The sequence below is a fragment of the Cynoglossus semilaevis genome, chromosome 19 (assembly GCF_000523025.1).
Source record: "Cynoglossus semilaevis isolate Cse_v1.0 chromosome 19, Cse_v1.0, whole genome shotgun sequence".
In the NCBI taxonomy this organism is placed as follows: Eukaryota; Metazoa; Chordata; class Actinopteri; order Pleuronectiformes; family Cynoglossidae; genus Cynoglossus; species Cynoglossus semilaevis.
This window is the reverse complement of record NC_024325.1, coordinates 2562425-2582570: the sequence shown is the minus strand read 5'-3', so window position 1 is coordinate 2582570 and position 20146 is coordinate 2562425. Positions and strand designations below refer to the sequence as shown.

Sequence of the window (20146 nt, the reverse complement as noted above, 5' to 3'; positions counted from 1 at the left end):
GACTGGTTTCAGGCAGAATTTACCAACAGCTGTAATTGTTTACCCCATTAATCAAGGCTTAGGTGGATTGGAGAGCATCGATTTATTGTCGTAGGCATCCCCGGGGCGTTTAAAAGTAAGTTTAAACCTCATTGTATTGATTCTTGCTATTCATACCAGAAATCTCAGCAGGTCTGTTGGAGTCTCTGTTGAATTGTAAAACGGAGAGGCCTCATTTATCGTCTGGAGATTCCTCAGGAGCTCTTAAGGGCGGTAGATACATGATAGGACTGAGTCTTCATCCTCCTCTTCATCTCTCTCATCATCTGACACAGGGCCAGAGGGTAACAGCAGTACACTGTGGTCCAGTCCTCACACACATTACCCTGTGGACACACATGCAAAGCATAATAATAAATAAAAATGCACACAAGCAGAAGATGCAGACCAAGAACACGGCAGGTTCAATACTGCGTGCACTTACACGTATTTTGTACCGCTCGCGGATTCCAACGCGCATGCCGAAGGTGGAGCCGGGTAAGAGCGGCAACCACAGACACTCGCCAAACTGGTGAGCTAAAGACAGGTCTAAACAACAAGGCACCAGAGCTCCAAGAACACCTACAAGTACACACACAGGTCAAGGTTATGTTATACACAGCAGAGTATTACATTGAGTATTACATTGACAGTGTGTACATGTCGTGTACTTCTATTACATGTGGTCTTGTCTTCACAGATGTCAAACAAGCCCGTGCTCCAGCCTCCTCCTGTCTGAGTGATGGTGGTGATGGTTGTCGTGGTGACACCCAGCCCGGGCTGCGTGAGAATTGTGTACTTGCACCCCGTGGCGACGTCCCCGGTCTCAAACACAGATGATTCGTTCATATCTGACGGCACTGGTCTAAAGTGAGATGTTTCATTAATCTGTCTTCAAGGAGAATAACATCACATTCAAACGTGACAGCTACAATTCTACCGCAGGCTTGAAATGAGAAAAGAGAATCAATAGAATCAAAGTTTTGACTCACACTACACTGTAGTTCCTGAAAAAAAGTTTTGACTCACACTACACTGTAGTTCCTATGTAGTAATATCTACAGCAACAGTGCGGTCGCTCAGCTGCATTCGCACCAACACGGCCATTAAAGAAGAGATACAGCAGCAACACAACAGCAGCAGTGAGCGTTTGACTGCACTCCATTGTACTCAGTGGTGACAACAATGTAAACCAGCAGGGACAAAGAAACACTTACTGGTATCTGACTGTTGTCTGGTCCATGACTAGACAATGTGGGCATCCACACAGAGGAGAGCTGAGGAGAAGAAGACAGGAGAGGGTAAACAGAGAGTCAGCAGAAACAAGGAGGTGCAGGGAGAGGCAGAGTGACACTTCCCCTGTGAGATGGTGTGTTGGAGAAGATAAAGCCAGCATTCACAAGGCTCAGCCAGAGGCTGCTTGACAGAGATAAGTCTCGTGTTAGCCGCCTTCTGTCTGAGTCTTCACTGCCCTGCTGCTCGCACAGATGCAGAGAAGCAACGTGGTCAACATCAGATGTACAGTAAATATTTGCATGCATCACATCCGCAGCTCAGACTGAAGGACTTTACATAGGTGATTATGTCTAGGGTTTGTCTGTGAGTTATAGGGCGCACGGAATAAGGTGTGAATAAACCAACCGACCAGCCGCAAACACCAAGAAATTTAAATATATATATATAAAAATGTAAATATGTATAGAATTATATTTAGGTGTTAAAATAAAAAAAAAGCATTTGCTGTTTCTGTTGCGTTTGAATAGACGTTCTGTAAATGTAGACTCACCCTTAAGGCAGAGGGTGTCCCTCTGGTTCATGTGTCTCTTTGACATTAACCTGTTGAGGAAAAACACATATAGATGTGTACATATGTGTACTTGTTTGGTTGCCCATTACATGCTTTTTTTCAAATAATCAGTGAACAGGGAATGCACTTTTATATGAACTTTTATTTACTAGGCACTTTAGAAGAGGATGAGTCTTATAATGATTTCACCGATTCTATTTATATTATATTCACGTAAAGTATGGAAGGGGTTTCCAAGCCCCGGTCCGGGGACCGATGCAGGTCCGTAGGTAATTTGGTACCGGGCCACAGTAGGACACACTGAAAAAATGTACTTAATTCATTCAAAAATAATGATGTTTTATTTCAAAAATGTAATTAACCGGGCCTTGGAACAAAAAAGGCTGAGGACTGGTGCCGTATCGTAGACAAAAAAAAAAAAAAGAAAACGCCGGGAAAACACAATTAGAATTTGTTAACGGGACTGAGTATCAAGACTGGCTGTAAGGTCTCAGCCAAAGAGCATTTTCAGAGTTTGTCTGAGGTGAGGGTTAGAATTAGAAGTAGTCCAAGTTCAAGACCATCATCATCGTCTTCACAACTACAATAAGACAAGTTTCTCTTAGTAGGGAGTCAGGAGAGTTGATGGACAGAGTCCTCTAACCAAAACACTCAGTGGATTTCACTGTTAAAAAAAAACAAAACAAGTTTGCTTTAAGGGTGATTGTGTGTTTGGCTGCCTCACTGTCTGTTTACAGACTGTCAGGATTGTGTCTGTGTGATCTTTGAGAGCCTATTCTAAAAGTCTCTTTTATGTAAAACCACAGAATGATGAATCAGGCTGTGTTCTTTATCTCAGAAAGACAGAAAACATGGTCAGAAACTTTTTCTTATCATTTGTCAAACGTTACCGCAGCAGAGCCATCCGTCTCGTCTCAGTCAGGGCACATCTACAGCACATCTTCCCATCAAATACCCAGTCACCTGCTGCAACACAGCCACCCTGGTGCCATTATGGGTTTAGCATCTCATTCAGACAGGAACAGAGAAGTGTGAGCAATCAAACTCCCGACCTTCTTGTAAAACGCTGTTCACCTAAAACCTGTGCACTTCCTTGATTGAAGGCACTGAGAGGGCACTTTAACTGACAGTAGCCGTGGTACCGATCCTCTTATCCAACACTCAACACAACATTTCCTTCTCTTCACCCAGCACTCTTTGCTAAAACCATATCCACTCATTTAGTGCTTTTTAAACAGTTCTTGAAACTGATTGTTGCCCAACACTAAGTTCAAACCCATTACAGCTTCCCTGTATTGTTAAAAAAAAAAGAAGTTCCCATACAAATACACATTACATGAAGTCAGACTTGTTCCTGTGGAAAAGATTTGTTTTATTCATGAGCTTTTGGGGGCAAAAAAAAAAAAAAATAAAGCAGAGAGGAGAAACAACAGCGAGAGGTGAAATACTTTGTCTGCTTTATTTTTTTTCTCTTGAAACGCAGGAGTCAGACATATGCCTCCCACGCTGGAAAACAGGAAACAGGAAAGCTGTTTGACAGGCGGAGGAAAAGAGGTGCCTCACCTTCGATGTAAAAAACATCACAGCAGCAAAACAGAGGGACGACAAAGACCGATGAGGATGCAGGAGAAAACACCCTGCGTGTTAACTGACGTGATCGGACGACGATTAAATAGAACATGGATTGTAGACGTTTGTTCTTCGCCTTTGGTAAAATAAAATGTTCAAATGTTGCTGCTTCAAGGAGAAAAAAAAGTGATCTCATTGTAGTTTTACTCCAAAAACTGATGTAGAAAACCCTGGAACAAGAAACTAATCTTGAATTATTTATTTCCATGATTTGGATTAGATTTAACCACCACTGTTTAATAAAAGACCTGATAGCTGGAGGACTTCATCTGTGAGAGATGTTTTGTAATAAACGTCAACGCTGCTGCTTTTTCCACCGACTTCTTAAAATACAAATGGTAAGTTCGTATGGGAAAAAAAAAAATCCCATGATTGACGGCTCAATAAGACTCAGACACTTCCTTCCCTTCAGCAGCGAGATTAAGTATTCACTGCCATGTCTGTGTTTTGAATTACTTGGGTTTTCTTGTTCAGAATGTTAAACATATTTAAATTTCTTTGTCTTCCAACTCCTCGAAACCATCCTGGGAAACAGCCTCGCTATATCCAGTTAATCAATGACTGTAATTCCTGCATGCAGACATTATTTATAAAATGCACCGACTCAGTGTTCTATGGCTTTTAGTAAAAACGACGAGTTTTCTGCATTTCACCGCCACATTTCACAAATGACCTTTTGCTGAATGCACCGCCGTTCACCACTGTGAATCTCAGCCAGTGAATGTAACTCTATTGTACTAGATAAACCAGAGTGTCACCGATGTCCACGCTGAGGCCGTTGTCAGCCAGAGTCACCTTCTTCTCTTCCAGATTGATGTTGAACACTGACTTGCTGGAGATGGGCAGTTTGCCCAGTTCCTCCTGTCCCAGGACGGGCACCCGACGGGGCCCCCCAACGGGGTCCTCATACCTCATTAGCTTCACTTTAGACATGTCTAGAAAAGGAAGGCAGAGTCAAGAGAGGGGCACGGAGGAAGAATATGCGGCTGAAGGAACGTGCTCATTTTACCGACCTTTGATGAGTCTGTTGACTTTGCAGAGTCTACGGATCAGGCTGTCCCTGCTGTCTCCCTGACGTACGTCAATCTTGGTGGAAAACAGGCCGTTGCATGGCTGAGGGTTGACCAGGGAGACACATACTGCCGGCTGCAAAGTCAAAGACAAAACTGAAATCCCTCATCTGACAATAAGCCAATAAGCACTTGTCTGGCCAAAAAAAAAAACGAAACAAAGATAAAACAGAGCAAATATGCAAGTGGAGGAAATTAGATCGTAAAAGGTGACAATGCAACACCAGCACATACAGTGAAATAACAAACGTGGCCCTTTTATGCCACTTACACAGAACAAGTTATGGCACTGATGAATAAATAATAAAGGCATCAATAAATAATCAAGTCATGAAAATCCAGAGGATGTATTCAGTACCAGCCTGTGGAAAAAGAAAACTACTCTGTACTCTTGTAGTACAGCAGTGGATCCTTCTGTACTTCTTTATGGATGGCAGCAGGGAGAACAGGCTGTGGCTGCTGTGTGTGTGTTTTCTATCACTAAAACTTCTGTACAAGCGGACACGCAGCCCAGGCAGCGCGCCACCGATGGGAGAAACAGATTTGAAAACCTATCGGCCAACATTCACATAGTCAGCGTTAAAAGGCGGCCCACGACACCAGAAAAGAAATTACCTCGGATCTGAAGACACAAAACGGTTTTCCTGGGCAACAGTCTTCCTTCACTTTGTCGTCAGCCTCAGATGCAAACAGCACGTCGATCTGCTCCAACTGTCGAGGAGATTTGATAAGAAAACAACAGCGTCATTGATGCATTTCACCGGCAGAGCACACACATTCGCAGAGGCATTGAAAATATACAAAGCATACTTTACAGATTGTGGATATGAATGAGGCCAGTACCTAAAGGAAGGGAGAATAAAAGTGCCGCTTTTGACGCTCTTACACATTCTTCAGCCTTTGTGAACACAAAGGCATGAAACTCTTTTCTGACCAACAACTGAGCTCTGGATTCTATTAAGCTAGAGAAAAGCTTTGAGAAAACCAACATGATACACCTTAAACCCAGAACCTGATATTTGAAAAGAAGGATCATACGAGGAAAAAAAAAAAATCAATTACTTGGAAATATATGGTTCATACTTTTTTTTTACCTTTAAATACCTACTGTACTACAATGTAAGTTCTGTGAAAAGTCGTAGCCTGAGAAAAAACTTCCTCCACTCCAGTTTTATTTGTGGATTTTTCTTTGAATGTTTCTTATGTCTCTTAGGAAGGTAGACCGTACCTCCAGTGAATTGGTCAGGTAGACCAGGTTCTCCATGAGTACGGCTCGCTCATCGAACTCCAGCTCAAGATCCAAAACCCTCGGTCCATTCTTCTCCAGGTTCTCCTAAAGCGCACAATGCAGAACCCAAACAATAAGGTAAATAATTATTAATGTGTAGAAGTCATTTGGCGTTGAAAGACTGAGCTGTTCAGTTTTCATTCTTTCTATGGTGCCAGTGAACAGCATAAAAAGACCTCCGACACTAAAAAGGTTTGTCGTTATGCCGAGTGAGGAACAAGAGAGTAAAAAAAAAAAAAAAAAATTTCGAAGAGAGAAAAAAAAGGAAAACAAATGCTGCCTGAACAAGCAGCTGAATTGTTGATATTAGGCAAGAAAATAAGTATTCAGTGAATAAAGATACTAAATATGCATGCATTAGCCCACAGTGTTCAGGGTCCATACCTTGATCATGGCGACAAAAGGCATGACTCTCTTCATGTATTTCTTCAGTTCAGGCAGGGCTCCCAGCTCACTGGCGATCACTTTGTTGTCTGGGAGACTACCCTTGTTACTCTGAACAGTTATTTGGACGACAAAAAACAAACTAAGAAATGACTTCCTGGGACAACAGTCAAACACATCACAGGTGACATGGTCCACGGTGGCTGCCTTTAAATGGCAACCTCAGCTGTTCCATTTAATTTTTTTTTACCTTGTAGTGTTTGCCAAGCAGGGATAAGGCACTGTGCTGCCATGGAGGGTAACTCTTGGCCACATAGATGGTGCAGTGAGACGGCTTGGCTGGAGGCTTGGGATCTGCTTTCTGTTAGGTGCAAAAAAAAAGAAAAAGGGCATTCGAACCTGTACTGATTTAGAAACAAACACAGCAACAACCAAACTGCTGCATGGCATTAACGGAGACCTGAGCTTGATTAATGCTGGTTTTGTGGGTGGGCAACTGTGAAGTGATTTTACATGACAGCTGTCAAGTCCGCTCCACTCCTGTTCTGTATGCATGTCTGCGTATTTCCATTAATATGATCTCCATAAATTAAACATGGCCAGATTTTCAGAGCGTTGCTTAACCTGCAGATTAGATTATTTTTGTTTCCTGTGTTTTTAATCCAGAGCAAGAGTTTTATTAGAGGTTAAACACGTTAACATCTTTAACATTTAGAGAGAAACCTCATTAAAAAAAAAACAAGATACAAATACATTATAAAGATTATGTATATGATTTTTTATTCATTTAATGTTTCTTGTTTTTCTCTGTAATATGTGATCTGTTCTGCGTTTGTTCCTTCTTGAAACATTTCTTTCACCATTTCTTGACATTTGAAAATGTTTTTGACAACTTCATACAATCTTCTTTGGCTTTGTTAGCCTCAAACATTGTTTTCCCCTCTTTTTAGCCTTTCTTTCAGGTCTTTTTTTTTCCACCAGAAGCTTAGCATCATATCAATAGCAACATTCTGGGAGCAGGAGATATCTGCCCATCCCAACACTAGTCAATACTGTATACTTGATGATATAAATGTATTGTCAAGATCGTTTGGACATCGAGGATTTTTTTTTTCTGTGCGACCATGTAACAGTAATGCGACAGCTTCAGTAAGGACAGTGATGTTCATGCAGTCCAGGATATTGGGACTGACGCTTCATTCAAATACTCGTACTAGAAAATCACCACAACCAGCAGTGCACCCAGCCAGTGCTGTCAGCAGTGCTGTTTAGTTCATTTTATTTTAGTAAGTCAAGAAAATCAGCAGTTTGGACGTATTTAAACATCAGGGACAAAGACAAGGGAAAAACAAAACAAAACATCTGAAGATGCGCCGTGAGTTTACACCTCACCGTCTCTTTAACCGACGTTGTGTGTGCATTTGTTAATTTACCTTGCTTTTGGGAGGGAGCATGTAAGCTTTGAGTCTCAGTCGGAGGTCGTGTGCCGTCTCCATCAGGTACTGAGAGGAACGGATCAGAATCTCATCCACTGGACCAGCCAGAGGCCACGACGACTTGGTCACAGAAGTTGTCTGGGGGATAGAGAAACATGTGTGGCATGACGATTACACCAATGAAAACAGATCATCATCATCATCATCATCATCATCAAGGCAGCATGAGCTGAAAACCGTTTAAATCATTACAAATGTTTCCGAGCCACTGGATGTTGTAAATCCAATTTAACTTCACAGCTGGAAGTTACAGCGGCTAGAAAACAAGATAAGGAGCAGACTGCTTTAACCAGACACGTGTGCAAACGGCACGCTGTGGTGTCTTTCACCATGTCCACCTTAGGTCTTCAGCAAGTGATGCTGAACAGATGATTTGAGGGAAACACTGGGCTTTTGTTGTTGCTAAGCGACTACTGAAAAGCACATCTACAGCAGCACTCTTTTATATTCATAAATTGGAGTGTTAAAAATATTCTTGGCTCTCTGCGCTGTGAGGAGCGTTCAACAGAGTGTGTATTCCTTCCATAATAATGAGAGAAAAATAAATAACCCGCATTGTACAGACAACTCCAGGTGGACATGAACACAGAGGGACGACGTGTGTTGTTTGCCGTATCGCAGAGGATACGAGTGGTGGAAACTTGGAAACGTTCAGCATGTCGCTCCCGGATGTAATACAAAAATGTAAATTAGCAATGGCTGGATACTACCTCTTTGTACCAGATACAGATATGAGGAGTTTAATGTTCTTCAAATACCAACTTCTGTAAGATACGGTGTTGTTCTCTTTTATACAATTGCCAACAACCAATAAAAAAATAAACCTACAGTGATAGAGATTTCCAGGCCTATCACGTCGGATTGTACTTTTGAATCCAATCATTCCGAAATCAATATTCTTATGAATATTAGCTTATCTCCAAAGTAAATTTCAGTTTTAGATTTAATTTTTTTTTTTAAGCCAAACACGGGAGATAGAGAGAGAAACCTTTAAGAATATTCAGAGCACACTGACGCACTGACAGATGCATACAGATAAATGTTTGACATTTCTGCAGACAGATCGGCAGACAGCCACGGACCATCAAAAGTTGGATCATGTTTGTATTAGGATGTGCTTGGTGCACATCAATACTTGTTCACAAGACGGTCAGTCTTCGGCTGCAACATTCACAGCGTCCTGTTTTCCTCCAAAATGATGAAAAAACATCTATAAATTATGACACGTCATCTATAAATTATGATGTTCTAATACCGCTACTCCACATCAGAGAAAGAGATACAGTAGGCAGGCACAGAACAGGAGAGAGAGAAGGACGGAGACAGAGAGAGAGAGACAGAGGGTGGCAGGCACAGAACAGGACAGAGAGAGAGAGACAGAGGGTGTGCGAGAGAAAGTGAGAAACAGACACTGACTTTTTTTTTTTTCACACCAGAGAAGTGAACTGTCCCATTGGTTAACAAAGGAGCCTTGATAAAAAAGTGAGATATTCCACTGGCACAAATGTGGCCCAAAAACAAGTTCTTAGTAAATGAAATACAACATCCAGCATTTGCAGATGACATATAGGGAAACTTACCTTGCCCAGCAGACCCGAGGTGTATTCGCACAGGTGGGGGCAGATTGGAGCCAGCAGCAGAGTCTGTTTCTCTATGAACTGGAAGATGAGGTCTCTGTGCATCCCCTCGATGGCCAGCTCACGGTACTTATCTTTGGCCGCCTGCAGTCGCAGACACACAGCGGATTAAAAAGGTTGCAATCATCGCCTCTCTCTTTATTATACCAAACTAAAGTATATTTAATCCAGTAAATGCGTCACGTTCTCAGGATAAAAAGGTGGAATCGTCAAGGTTCTATCCTCATAATTACGATTTGTCTGGGTTCAAATGAAAGGCAGGCTTGATTTATGGATGATTAAAAAGAGCATTCAAGGTTGTTTTTCTTTAAAGGACGTTTAATTTACCTGGAATTCGAAGAAGCCGCTCTTTAGAGCCTCTTTATACATCATCCTGTCGTAGTGCTGCTCCGTCTTCAGGATGCCGGCATTCATCTCGCTGAACAGAAAAAGAAGAAGCAATTCAATATGTCGGCCGAAGTCACTGTACAATTGATGTTCCACCGTTTAAACGCATCGATCTCATAGTGATAAGGCTTGATGAATCGATAACTTCTATGGACTGCTTTGATTTTTGTCTCTGTTACTCTTTCCTTACCGCACTCCATGTTAAAGATGATTAAAAACAGAGAATAAATTCAGCCATGGATCACTCCCAATAATTTACGTTAAAGAATCTACACGTGGCCTTCTTTAGCAAGACAAGTTGACCAAAACAATTTATGCAGTTTACAATACTTGGTTACCATCAGTGTAGATAAATAAAGTTAAAAACACTAATTAATAATTATAAGCTGTGCCAGCTTTCGACATAGCCCAAAAAAGACGGGTCATAGGGCGCCACCTGGTGGCATATAATTAAAAAGACAATTTGTCTATTCATCATGCTCTAAATGGCAAACAAAAAAATGAACAAATACAAACAATAGTAAAAAATATTATCAGTCACTTGAGTAAAGGCCTAACTGCAACTTTTTGAATGACCTTTTGTATCATACCGCACATTTTTTGTTGTTGGAACAGAACACCTTTTGTCATTTATATATTGGAGGCACTCTACTTCATCTCTTCATTTATTAATAGTTAATTGACAATTATGTTACTCAATGTTATTTCAGGGTGTGTGTTGGTATGTTAGATTAAATATAAAAAAAAAACTTTAAGGTCCACTAACACTGTTTTTAGGTGCCCAGGTCAGGCTCTGTAATTAGCACCCTACCTGGCAAAGACCCTATCATTAAAGGTGTTAGCAGGGCCTGTTCTCAGGTTGTTCTGGTTGGCAATCATCTCCTTCACCCACTCCACCCAGGTGTAGAGACGGAGGATACCCGCATCAGCCATGGTTTCCACAAAGTTTGCATCTTCCACTGTATCACCAGCATCAGCTAAAGCTAAACGCATACCTGTAAGAAAAAATATCAGAGTATTAAGATTTAATCGGCAATACTTCAGACCATTTAAACTGTGATGACCAAAGCTTTGGAAGAGCTGGTGGTCTGCAGAAATACTGCCCGTCTACACAGGTCTCATTTATTTTTCTAAAACACATGCAAACGCTGCAGCAGACTGTGACAACGTGGGGAACTTCACAGAGTCAGTTAAAAAAAAACATCTAACTTCAAATCTCCTGCAGAGAAACCTGCGTACTCTAAGACAAGAGGTCAACTTGAAGAGTCAGTTTGCTGTCAGGTCGTGTAGTTTTGTTTCTTTCACGCTGTGACAAAAACAACCAACATTTATACATTATTAAACAAAGAATTCAAGATGAAAAAGTTGGACAAAGTTTTCCTTCCACATTGAGGGCAGACGGTATGGTACAATGTAGTACTACTGCATATGGTTACTGGTTCTATGTCAATTTACATTTTTTTTCCTAGTGTGTACTGCTTTTTTAGATTTAATCGGATTAATGTTTAATGCTCTTGCAGCACAACAGATATTGTTAGGCATCTTACTACTACTTTAGACTACTTTGAGAACAGCAAATACCTTTGTTCAATGTGCACCTCATGGTTTTTTTGTGAGTTTTAAATGTGAAGCAGATATTGAACAATAAACAGGACGGAAACAAGAGAATGAGTCAATTTGATACACAAGAGAGACGGTAAAATGAAAATAAAACAAATTTGAATGTACCATCTGCTGAGAACTTGTCAATGGCTTGGCTGAGAGTGAGGAAATTTCCCGTTGATTTGGACATCTGGAACCAAGACAAACAGATGTTAGCGGCGACAGTCTGTCAAGTACACCTAGCCAAGTGTGACTGAGTTCATTACAAAACACAGAGGAATTAAAGCATTGAGAGACTCGTGAGACCATCTGTGTTTAAATCTATCAGAGAACAAACACAAATCAAGAGCATAAGGTAATTAAGCTTCTTACAGTATCAGATGTTTGTCAACTTTTTTGCTTTGTAATGCTTCGCTACTGGCATCAGTCAAATAGGAAACCTCACACTGCAACAAAAAAGTTTTTGTTTTTCCAAATCTTTTTGACGTACCTTTTCAGAGTTCAGGAGAAGGTGTCCGTTGGCTCGCACTGCCTGTGGCCACTTCTTACTGTGGATGAAAATGTTTTCATACGGCACCATTAGTCTGATTGCACATTATTCTCATGCATAGTGGGAACAAAATCACAATTTAACCTATTAAGAATAGTTCTGTAAATGTAAGTGCAAATTTTGATTAATAATATTATCTTGACTCACGTTCTCCTCAACAACAAAGTACAGTTGTCACTTTTCATGGAAACTTTTGTTAAAGAATGAGAAAGAATACAACTTTTACCTTAAGGGTCAAAACGATTTTGCTCTGGATCCACACATGGACCAGCAGTAAAAAAAAACTGGATCCACACATGGACCAGCAGTAATAAAAAAACAACAGGCCACTAGTTGGATAATAGCAAACCTTAACAATGATTTTGGATGTACAAAAGTGTTGCATAAAGTGCAGCACAGTCAGAGTTTGAGAATGATTAGATTAAGTCATTTTTTTCACGGGGCAGAATAAACTTCTTGGGTGGACAAACATGACAAATATAACTGTTGAGCAGCATATCTGAGGACTAGAAAGTCTGAAACACTCTGCTATTGTTACTGAAACGCTGTTGACTGTTTAATGTTTTTGTCTCTGCACAACAGCAACTCGACGGCCAATTTATTTTCACATATTCCCCTGGTAGACAGCAGAGCAGAACAGAGATCCAAAAGAAAAGGTAAACAACTAATTTAACTGCGTGTCTTTGGGAAGGACGTGCGTCCCTGTCTCCTTGTTTGCATATTAGTTTTGACTAAGTCCACAAAGCAGACAGACTCACTTGTCCTGGGGCCAAATGGCCACATGGTTGTACAAGTAATAGGACAGGTGGTTGGGAACCAGGTCTTTGCCAGACACACGAACGTCCACAGGGTACCAGTACTCGAACTCCCTTCTCAGCTTCTGGAGGTTCACTTTAGGGATGTCAGTCTTGGGGAAAGGAGACGTCTTGAAGAAGATAAAGTCCCAGACTTCTTTAGTCATTTGCTCTGGCCTATAGAGGGAAAAGAGAGAGAAAATGAGTGGCTTTTTTATTTTTTATTAGGATTGTTCTTCACCTAAAGAAAAGTAGACGAGAAAGACAAATGCTCCTTTGTGACTGTTTCTTTGTCTACATTTAATCAAGGCAGCAGCAGCATCTGCCGTCAGAGGCATATAATTTCAGACAATTACTTAACCTAACTACACCTATATACAGTTCTATAGGTGTGTGTTGGTGTGTGTATTTGACCGCACTTGATGCCGAGTGGTGAAGGCTCCTGTCCATTGAGTACGCCCCCTTGGAGTAGATGGGCTATAGTGTAATAAGCCATGTAGATGGTGGAGTCTGATAGTGACTCAATCAGCCACTGTTCATCCCAAGGCAGCCGCGTTCCTATGGTTACCAAGCACATATACAGACAACACATAATCATGAGGCTGTGGAGAAGTCTGAAAGAGATCAAATTAGGGATAACAACTGTTGATCCCACCGCTTTCCACTTTGTCGAAAATGTAACTCGTCACACGTTGATGCCAAACCAAACACAAACACAAAGTAAATCCTGGGAATTTTCTGCTAATCCTCGGCAAACAGGGAGAGATAATCGTTGGGTTTTTTTTTATTATCAAAATGGACTTTACAGAAACAACCTGTTGTTTCAGAGACACAAGCTGATTGTGTTATGTCTGTGTAGCTATAATTCTACAAGATATCTATAATACTTAAGCTTCTGATGCTGTGAGGATCCTTTAAAAACATTTCTAAACGTTAGTTAGTACAAATTAAAAATATATATATATGAAAGCATGCAATGCCATATGCAGAATTTAAAAAGAGCACTCTAAAAAATCTTAAACGGTAAAATACATTTTTCCAGTGCTGTAAAAAAGCTATAATTATGTCTGCAAGAAAGGACACATTTTGACAGCTGCATTTTAGCCAGTCCTCTGTCTCCACCTAGGGATCACAAGGTTACCTTACAGCATAAACATCACTCATCCATTCAAGCCTCTTATGGATCATTTTTCACCGTCAGGATATTAAACTATATCTTGTCAACTAAATCAACTAAACATCATGACACCCTGACAAGCACATACACAAACACCTACCGAGTCCGTAGGTACGTGAGCAGGCGTGTTCCTGCAGCCAGGCCAAGGTCGCCTCAAAGTTTCTTCTGGTCTCTTCACAAAATCTAAAGTAGTAGGACATACACTTCAACTTAACACGTTTTTTCCTTGGTTTTGCTTTGGTTTAAAACAACCACTTACGTTTCCAAAGACTTCAGGGCTTCATTGGCCTGCTGCTTCCACTCAGCATCACCATAGTCCAGATACCTAAAACATATTTGTTCACTTAATAATAATTTCAGTTTAAACTATTTTAAACATTTCAGAACCAAAATGTTAAACTGCATCTACGGTGGTCATGTCCACCAGTTAAATGCTGTTTTTTGTTGTTTTTTTAGTCAAGCTTCATGCCCTTATCTTGGATATTTCCAAGTACCTTCAATATATTTTTCTATTTTTTTCCATCAATTTACAATATTTGTCAGTTATCTTGGCTCATCTTTCATTTTCTGTTATTAATGGCTTTATATTAAAGCAATTTCCCATTTATTTCGGTTATGTTTTAGTTACTCTTGGCTCTTTAGGGGCACATTTCCGTTTTGTCTTAACCATGTGCAAAACGTTTGGCCACCTTCTAGCTAAGTCTGGACTGAATTTGGTACTATTCTGTTAATTGTAACCTATTTCTAGTTATCTAGTGTGAGGGAAGAAATGTTTTAATTTTTGCTTGCTTTTAACTCTGTCAGATAAATTGACTGTGGCTCTCCTAATTATCTTTGGCTCTAGCTAATTTTAGAGCTTTTAAAGCAACCACTAATTGGTATTTCCATTTGAGTTAGGGCTCACATTTCTCAGATTTGATTTCTCAGGGTGGAGAAAAAAAAAATCACACCTTATCCATTATTCTCCAATGGGTTTGCATTTTATGAAGCCAATTTACAAGAAAGTAATTTACAAAATACACACTACTTACCACTGATCACAGAGAGCTACAACACACTCATCGGCCGAACGCGACATCACTTGTTTTTCTGGCTCCATGTAGATCATGGCCTCACCCTGTCGCACGTAAATTCAGACATAACAAAATATATCGTCATATAATTTACTTTGATTTTTTAAGGATTCGAACACAGAATATTACAATACCTTACCTTCTCTACCATCATCTTCTGGATGGGTTTCTTCACGTCCTGGACCTTTTGTCCCTTGAAGCCATCAACCAGCATTATCTGAGACATATACAGAATCATGTTATACACGCTAGCAGTCTAGAGACTAGCCCTGAGGTGGGAATTAATGACGTCAAAAAATAAATACAGTTTTAAAACTTTAAGATGAACCTTCTTTTTGCTTACTAACCACTCAGATAACTCACCCCCTCATAAAATCCTTTCAGGTAGACTTTCTCCTTGGCCTCAGCTAGCTTCTCTTTGTCATTCTGGCTCTGAATCTTCAGTTCATCGCACACCAGAGGAGCTGAGAGGTTTCCATAGCCTGGGATCTCTATGATGGGGACCTAAGTGCACATCCATAGAGGAGGAAAATAGTCATATCAAGGCATCTGTCGCTGCACTCATGTGTGTCTTTTCAATGAAATTGTTGAGGTGACTGAAAAAGTAAGTTCAAATAGGAGGAAGTCAAATGGACTTCAATAACTCAGCTCACCGGCTCGAAAGGCAGCACCATTTTGTCCTCAATTCCATACTTCTCTCGAAGAGCCTTGTAAGATTAAACATTTAAGAAAGAAAAATTACATTACTACAATTTTAAATCATGTCTTAAATTAAGCTACATTTTCAAAGAGGGAATAGAAATTGTTGTTCTTTCACCTCACCTGTTTTTTCTTTATATCTCTGAGAGCAGCGATGTCGTCAGGAGCATCTGAAGGAACACTTGTCACCACACCAGTACCTACGGCACAAGACCACAATACAATTGTGTTTCTCGATAGTTTATTAAAAAGTCTAGTTTATAAAGTACTGGTTTGATTAGGATTACCATAGGACACAGCAGTATTACAGCAGCAGTAGTCAAAAGTGACAGAGAAACTAAACGGAGGCCAGATGAGTCCAGTGACTTTTTATCCCAGAAGAATGGACACTAAAAATGTACAAATTCTTAAACATCTCATGTCATACCTTTGTCCTCCTTGATGGTGAGCATGGGCAGAGCATAGATGATCTTATAGGAGGTCAGAGGTGCACTCAGTGCACAGCCAAGGATGTCCTGCAAAGAGGCAGAAATTTGAAATATGCAATGTTACTTCAAAACCTGCTGGACAAAGTCTTGTGTACACAGTATAACCTTTACTTTACTTTAATGCACACTTACACTTACACATATGTAATGTTCCATTGCACACAGTATTGTACATCAGAATGTATTGTGGGACTGATAGAAAAATATTTTTTTAAATACTGCAAAAATTACATACATTACATCAAAACATTACAAATGTAGCCTTAGGATCTCTTGGTTAACATCACAAATAATAATTATTTTTACACAGCAACATTAGTAGCATTTCTTATGTCATCAGCATGTATGAATGTGCAGTAAATACACAGTCAGTACCTGTCCGAGTATTTCCATAATCACTGGCACCACTCCGTTCTCTTTGGTGAAGCCCTGGTAAGACATGTTTCTGGCAGAACGACTGGTGGAGATGAAAACGTCTCCGCTGGCTGTTTCAAAGGCAACATACTTCATGTCTGGTCTCACCCAGCAGTTGGTCTGGCCAAACATGGTCTCTGGTCTCAGAGTGGCAGCCACCAGGTAGATGCTTTTGCCTTTCATGCCGCTAGAGGAAGACCATCATCAACATGAGGCAAATGTTTTAATTTTTGGTTTGTTGTTTGTTTTCTCACAATAGCAAAGAGATTAAAAGGCCCTGAGGGGTAGGGTTTCTGTTTAAATGTGATCAGTGCTCAGTGTCACCTGCTGTAGAAGACTTTAGACTTGAATTTGCCTGTGTACGGTTCCACTATCTTCATCTTGATGAGAGTGTACTCCTGAGGTCCAACTCCCTGCAGATGAAAACAACAGACTGGTTGAAAGAAAAGTAAATAAAACCTTAAATCAAAAATTCTGATATTAAAAACAAAAATCAACAAATCACAATTTAAGTTACTTGAAAGCAGGAGACAGTCTGGTATCTTACCAGCGAGTACACACATTAAAATTCTGTGACGGATACAAAGGGAAATGTTTCTGAGCTGGATACCTCTCCTGTCTGCCTGTCATGATCCATACAGGGCTGCCCGTCCCTGGGAGAGTAGATGGTGTACCTGTAGATTAGGCCAAAGACAATAGTTCAAATTAAAATAAGTGCCATAAAAATACAAGACCAAAAGTCAATTAAAGAAAGCTTCTAATGTACCTTTTGCCAAATTTGATCTTTTTTCTCTCTTTCAGGGTGTTGAACTGCCACCTGACGAAGGAATCGTAAAAGGGATTCACATCTGTGGTGATGAAGGATCGCCTCCAGTCCACCTGTGACAAGGATTTTGACCATGTTATGGACTTACTTTGATTAAATTGCACTGTGATTGATGAATCTCATACTTCAGTAAATCAGTTAGGCATAATGGAAGCACATTAACACATGATGATGCATAAACTGTGCGTGGTTATGAATACAGGAAGAGTCAGGTACAAGAAAACAACATTACAAAGTGAGTTGGTTTAGATCAGTATATGAAGTCACCTTGACGCCCATCTGTTTGAGGTCTTTAACAGCCAATGGGGGGAAATACTCCAGCCAGTGTTCAGCATTGGCAAACTTGGTGATCTCCCCATCAGTCAGACCCAGAGACCTCATGATGTCCCACTGGAAGGTGGACGTTCCAGATTTGGCAACAGCTTTACTCTAAAATATAATGCAAGAAAAATTAGAATTTGAAAAAGCAGGAGTATACTGGACAGAGTATAATGTTGATAGCAGTGGTTAGATGGAGAAAGAGAGACAGGTTCATATTAGGTCATATTTTGATCAGCTTTACAGTAACCACATAGTTCAGGAGGTTGAAGCCTGCACAAGTGAATGCTGGGGGAGAGATGGTATTATTAGCTGAGTTGCTTCGGTGATACTAAAACAACGTCCAGGAGTGTTTGTAAATAACACACGTATCGACTGGGTATTAATGCAAAGATTAGTGAATGGATAGTTGAATTTTATGGATGTACAGTGTGTGTTGTGTCTGCCAATGTGTTAAATTTTTTTGTCTGATTAATTTCATTTTACAGCCTATAACATTCCCATTTTTTAAATCTTGCAGACAGAACACTGTGTTATACATAGCATTTAGAAGGCTCTTCACAACACTAACATTCTCACACAACGACTCAAACAAGACAATCTAAAAAATGCCATCAGTCTTGTTCTTGGGAACAGACCTTCTTCCCCTTTGCTTTGTCTTTAATGATGATTTCATCGGATGTCTTCGGCTTTTCCTTCTCCTTCTCCTCTTCTTCCTCATCTGGGAACTGTGGAGGGTTCCCATACAGCTCCATCTCTCTTTTCAGCTTGTCTGCACAGGCCTGTTGGATAAAATAATAATGTAGTATTATCAAGGAACACTGTATAGAGTAGCAGAGTCATGCATGAGCTTAAGGCAGCAGATAGAAGTTGGTTTTGCGTTAATATCTCTCTTTTATTTCTCTAATTGAGATAGAAGTTGGTTTTGCGATAATATCTCTCTTTTATTTCTCTAATTGTATAGGGATGAAAATATTTAACCAATGATGGAAAAACCACTTACTTTTATTGGCATCCCTGTGCAGTGAAGCCCAAAAGGAAAAAGACATTTCTTCCCTTTCAGAGCTTGATAACCAACAGCAAACTGGAAGTAAAAAAAACAACAAGTTGGTCCAAATCTCTGACATAAATCATTGGTACAATTGTGAAAATTGTTTATATTTTTACTTAATGCAGACATACCTCACACTTTGACAAGCTGAATGTATGGCCGAGATGCAACCGGCCATTCATGTAGGGGTAAGGAAAGGTGACAAAGTACTTGTTTTTGCTGTAGAGAAAGATAACAATACTTTTGTGTCATTACAATGAAATTAGGGCATACAATTGCACTCTCTTAAGTACTAAAATTGTATTGCATTTTTTTAAACTGTTTTAAAAATTCTGCCCATGTGTGCTGCTATGATTTTAGCATGAGTTAAAGAAAATTAATAAAAAAGTGAGCCTCATTTGTAGCTCAGATACAGCGACCAGACTACTTAACTAGATAATGTGTTGGGTTTTTTTTATTATTATTATTTAAGTTGTGCTACTGATGAGCCTGATTTCTTCTAACTTCACAAAACCCAGTGTAAATATAAAATAGCAAGAATAAAACTTGATGGATTTATGGATTAAATGTGCACCATATAGTTTAATTAATCTGAAAACACAAATGACATTGTTAAACCAAAAAACAAATTACCAGGGTGTCTTCAAAAGCTAGATAAACATTTGTCAGCACAACAACCTAACATAAATGCCTCTTTCACAAATCAAATGACAAATGCACAATGAACACCTCGTTAAAAAAGTCAACTTCAGTAAATTCCAGGAATTTCTGAGATAAAACGCCGTGATTTTTTGTGCAAGTATAAATGACAGCTGCTCACTTGTTGCTTTCCCCAACTGTTGAGGGCGCATCATGCTCAAATGCCTTTTCCTTCTCCCATTTCTCCTGGACATCTATCTCAATTTTTCTCAGGTAGTCCAACTTTGCCGTTCCTTTCCGTTCCTGTCATAAAATAAAGAATCGTCGTGGACAATTAATAGGAATTTATAGTTTTAAAAATGAAAGTTTAAAAAATAGCAGACTAGAGCATTGCATAATGATATGTAATTAGAGGCACACGTTCAACGATAAAACATGTTTTTTATCCTTTTATGCAATTGAGTATGTTTCTCCTCTTGATTTAACAGCTAGCATGCTATCAACCCCAATGCACAGCCACAGTAGGTCAAAAAGTATAAAAAGCACCCTTAAAGCAAAGGTTTTTTGTTATTATTCAAAGGAGATTATAATAAAATGATCGTCTTACCGTCATTTTGACCTAAAAGACCTATGGGTTGTTATTTGCGACGCTGAAAGAGTTTTCAGTTTGACAAGGAAGACCCACGCCGCTGCCGGTGTCTGGCTGACGACACACCAACAACTCCGCGTGAGGTATTCTGGGAGATGAAGTCCATAGTTCTTCAACTATGTCGTACAATGTTTTAATGGTTAAATCAAA

At 39.9% G+C, this 20146-nt stretch overlaps 3 protein-coding genes across 9 annotated transcripts in view; all 3 read right to left on the bottom strand.

Moving 5' to 3' along the window:
- Positions 1-286, bottom strand: part of grxcr2 (glutaredoxin and cysteine rich domain containing 2) — a 40574-nt gene extending 40288 nt beyond the window's left edge. For all 3 annotated transcript variants that reach the window (XM_025066008.1, XM_025066009.1, XM_017041433.2), the window contains exon 1: positions 157-286. The gene's annotated coding sequence lies outside the window, so the exon portion shown is untranslated. The remainder of the gene's footprint in view (positions 1-156) is intronic.
- plac8l1 (PLAC8 like 1) lies at positions 64-1464 on the bottom strand. 5 transcript variants are annotated; one of them, XM_025066015.1, is made up of 5 exons: positions 1236-1450; positions 1048-1101; positions 699-906; positions 464-600; positions 64-365 (listed from the first exon to the last, which is right to left on the bottom strand). In XM_025066015.1, the coding sequence occupies exons 3-5, from the start codon at positions 865-867 to the stop codon at positions 234-236; spliced, it is 438 nt and encodes a 145-aa protein (XP_024921783.1). In that variant the 5' UTR covers positions 868-906; positions 1048-1101; positions 1236-1450; the 3' UTR covers positions 64-233. The 5 variants fall into 5 exon arrangements, with proteins under 5 accessions (XP_024921783.1, XP_024921781.1, XP_024921779.1 ...); XM_025066013.1 differs by having other exon boundaries at positions 699-910; positions 1236-1449; XM_025066011.1 differs by having other exon boundaries at positions 699-883; positions 1236-1447.
- A 1712-nt stretch (positions 1465-3176) lies between these two features.
- lars1b (leucyl-tRNA synthetase 1b) lies at positions 3177-20097 on the bottom strand. Its single transcript, XM_008332301.3, has 32 exons — positions 19955-20097; positions 19529-19650; positions 18840-18927; positions 18661-18741; positions 18296-18439; positions 17607-17768; positions 17280-17392; positions 17124-17187; positions 16838-16926; positions 16475-16700; positions 16039-16126; positions 15735-15811; positions 15566-15619; positions 15276-15416; positions 15052-15129; positions 14871-14956; positions 14099-14164; positions 13940-14022; positions 13082-13220; positions 12627-12839; positions 11809-11866; positions 11445-11508; positions 10528-10711; positions 9657-9747; positions 9273-9413; positions 7630-7770; positions 6447-6557; positions 6197-6307; positions 5753-5857; positions 5140-5235; positions 4468-4600; positions 3177-4389 (listed from the first exon to the last, which is right to left on the bottom strand). The coding sequence occupies exons 1-32, from the start codon at positions 19958-19960 to the stop codon at positions 4184-4186; spliced, it is 3561 nt and encodes a 1186-aa protein (XP_008330523.1). The 5' UTR covers positions 19961-20097; the 3' UTR covers positions 3177-4183.
- Positions 20098-20146: the final 49 nt, after the last annotated feature.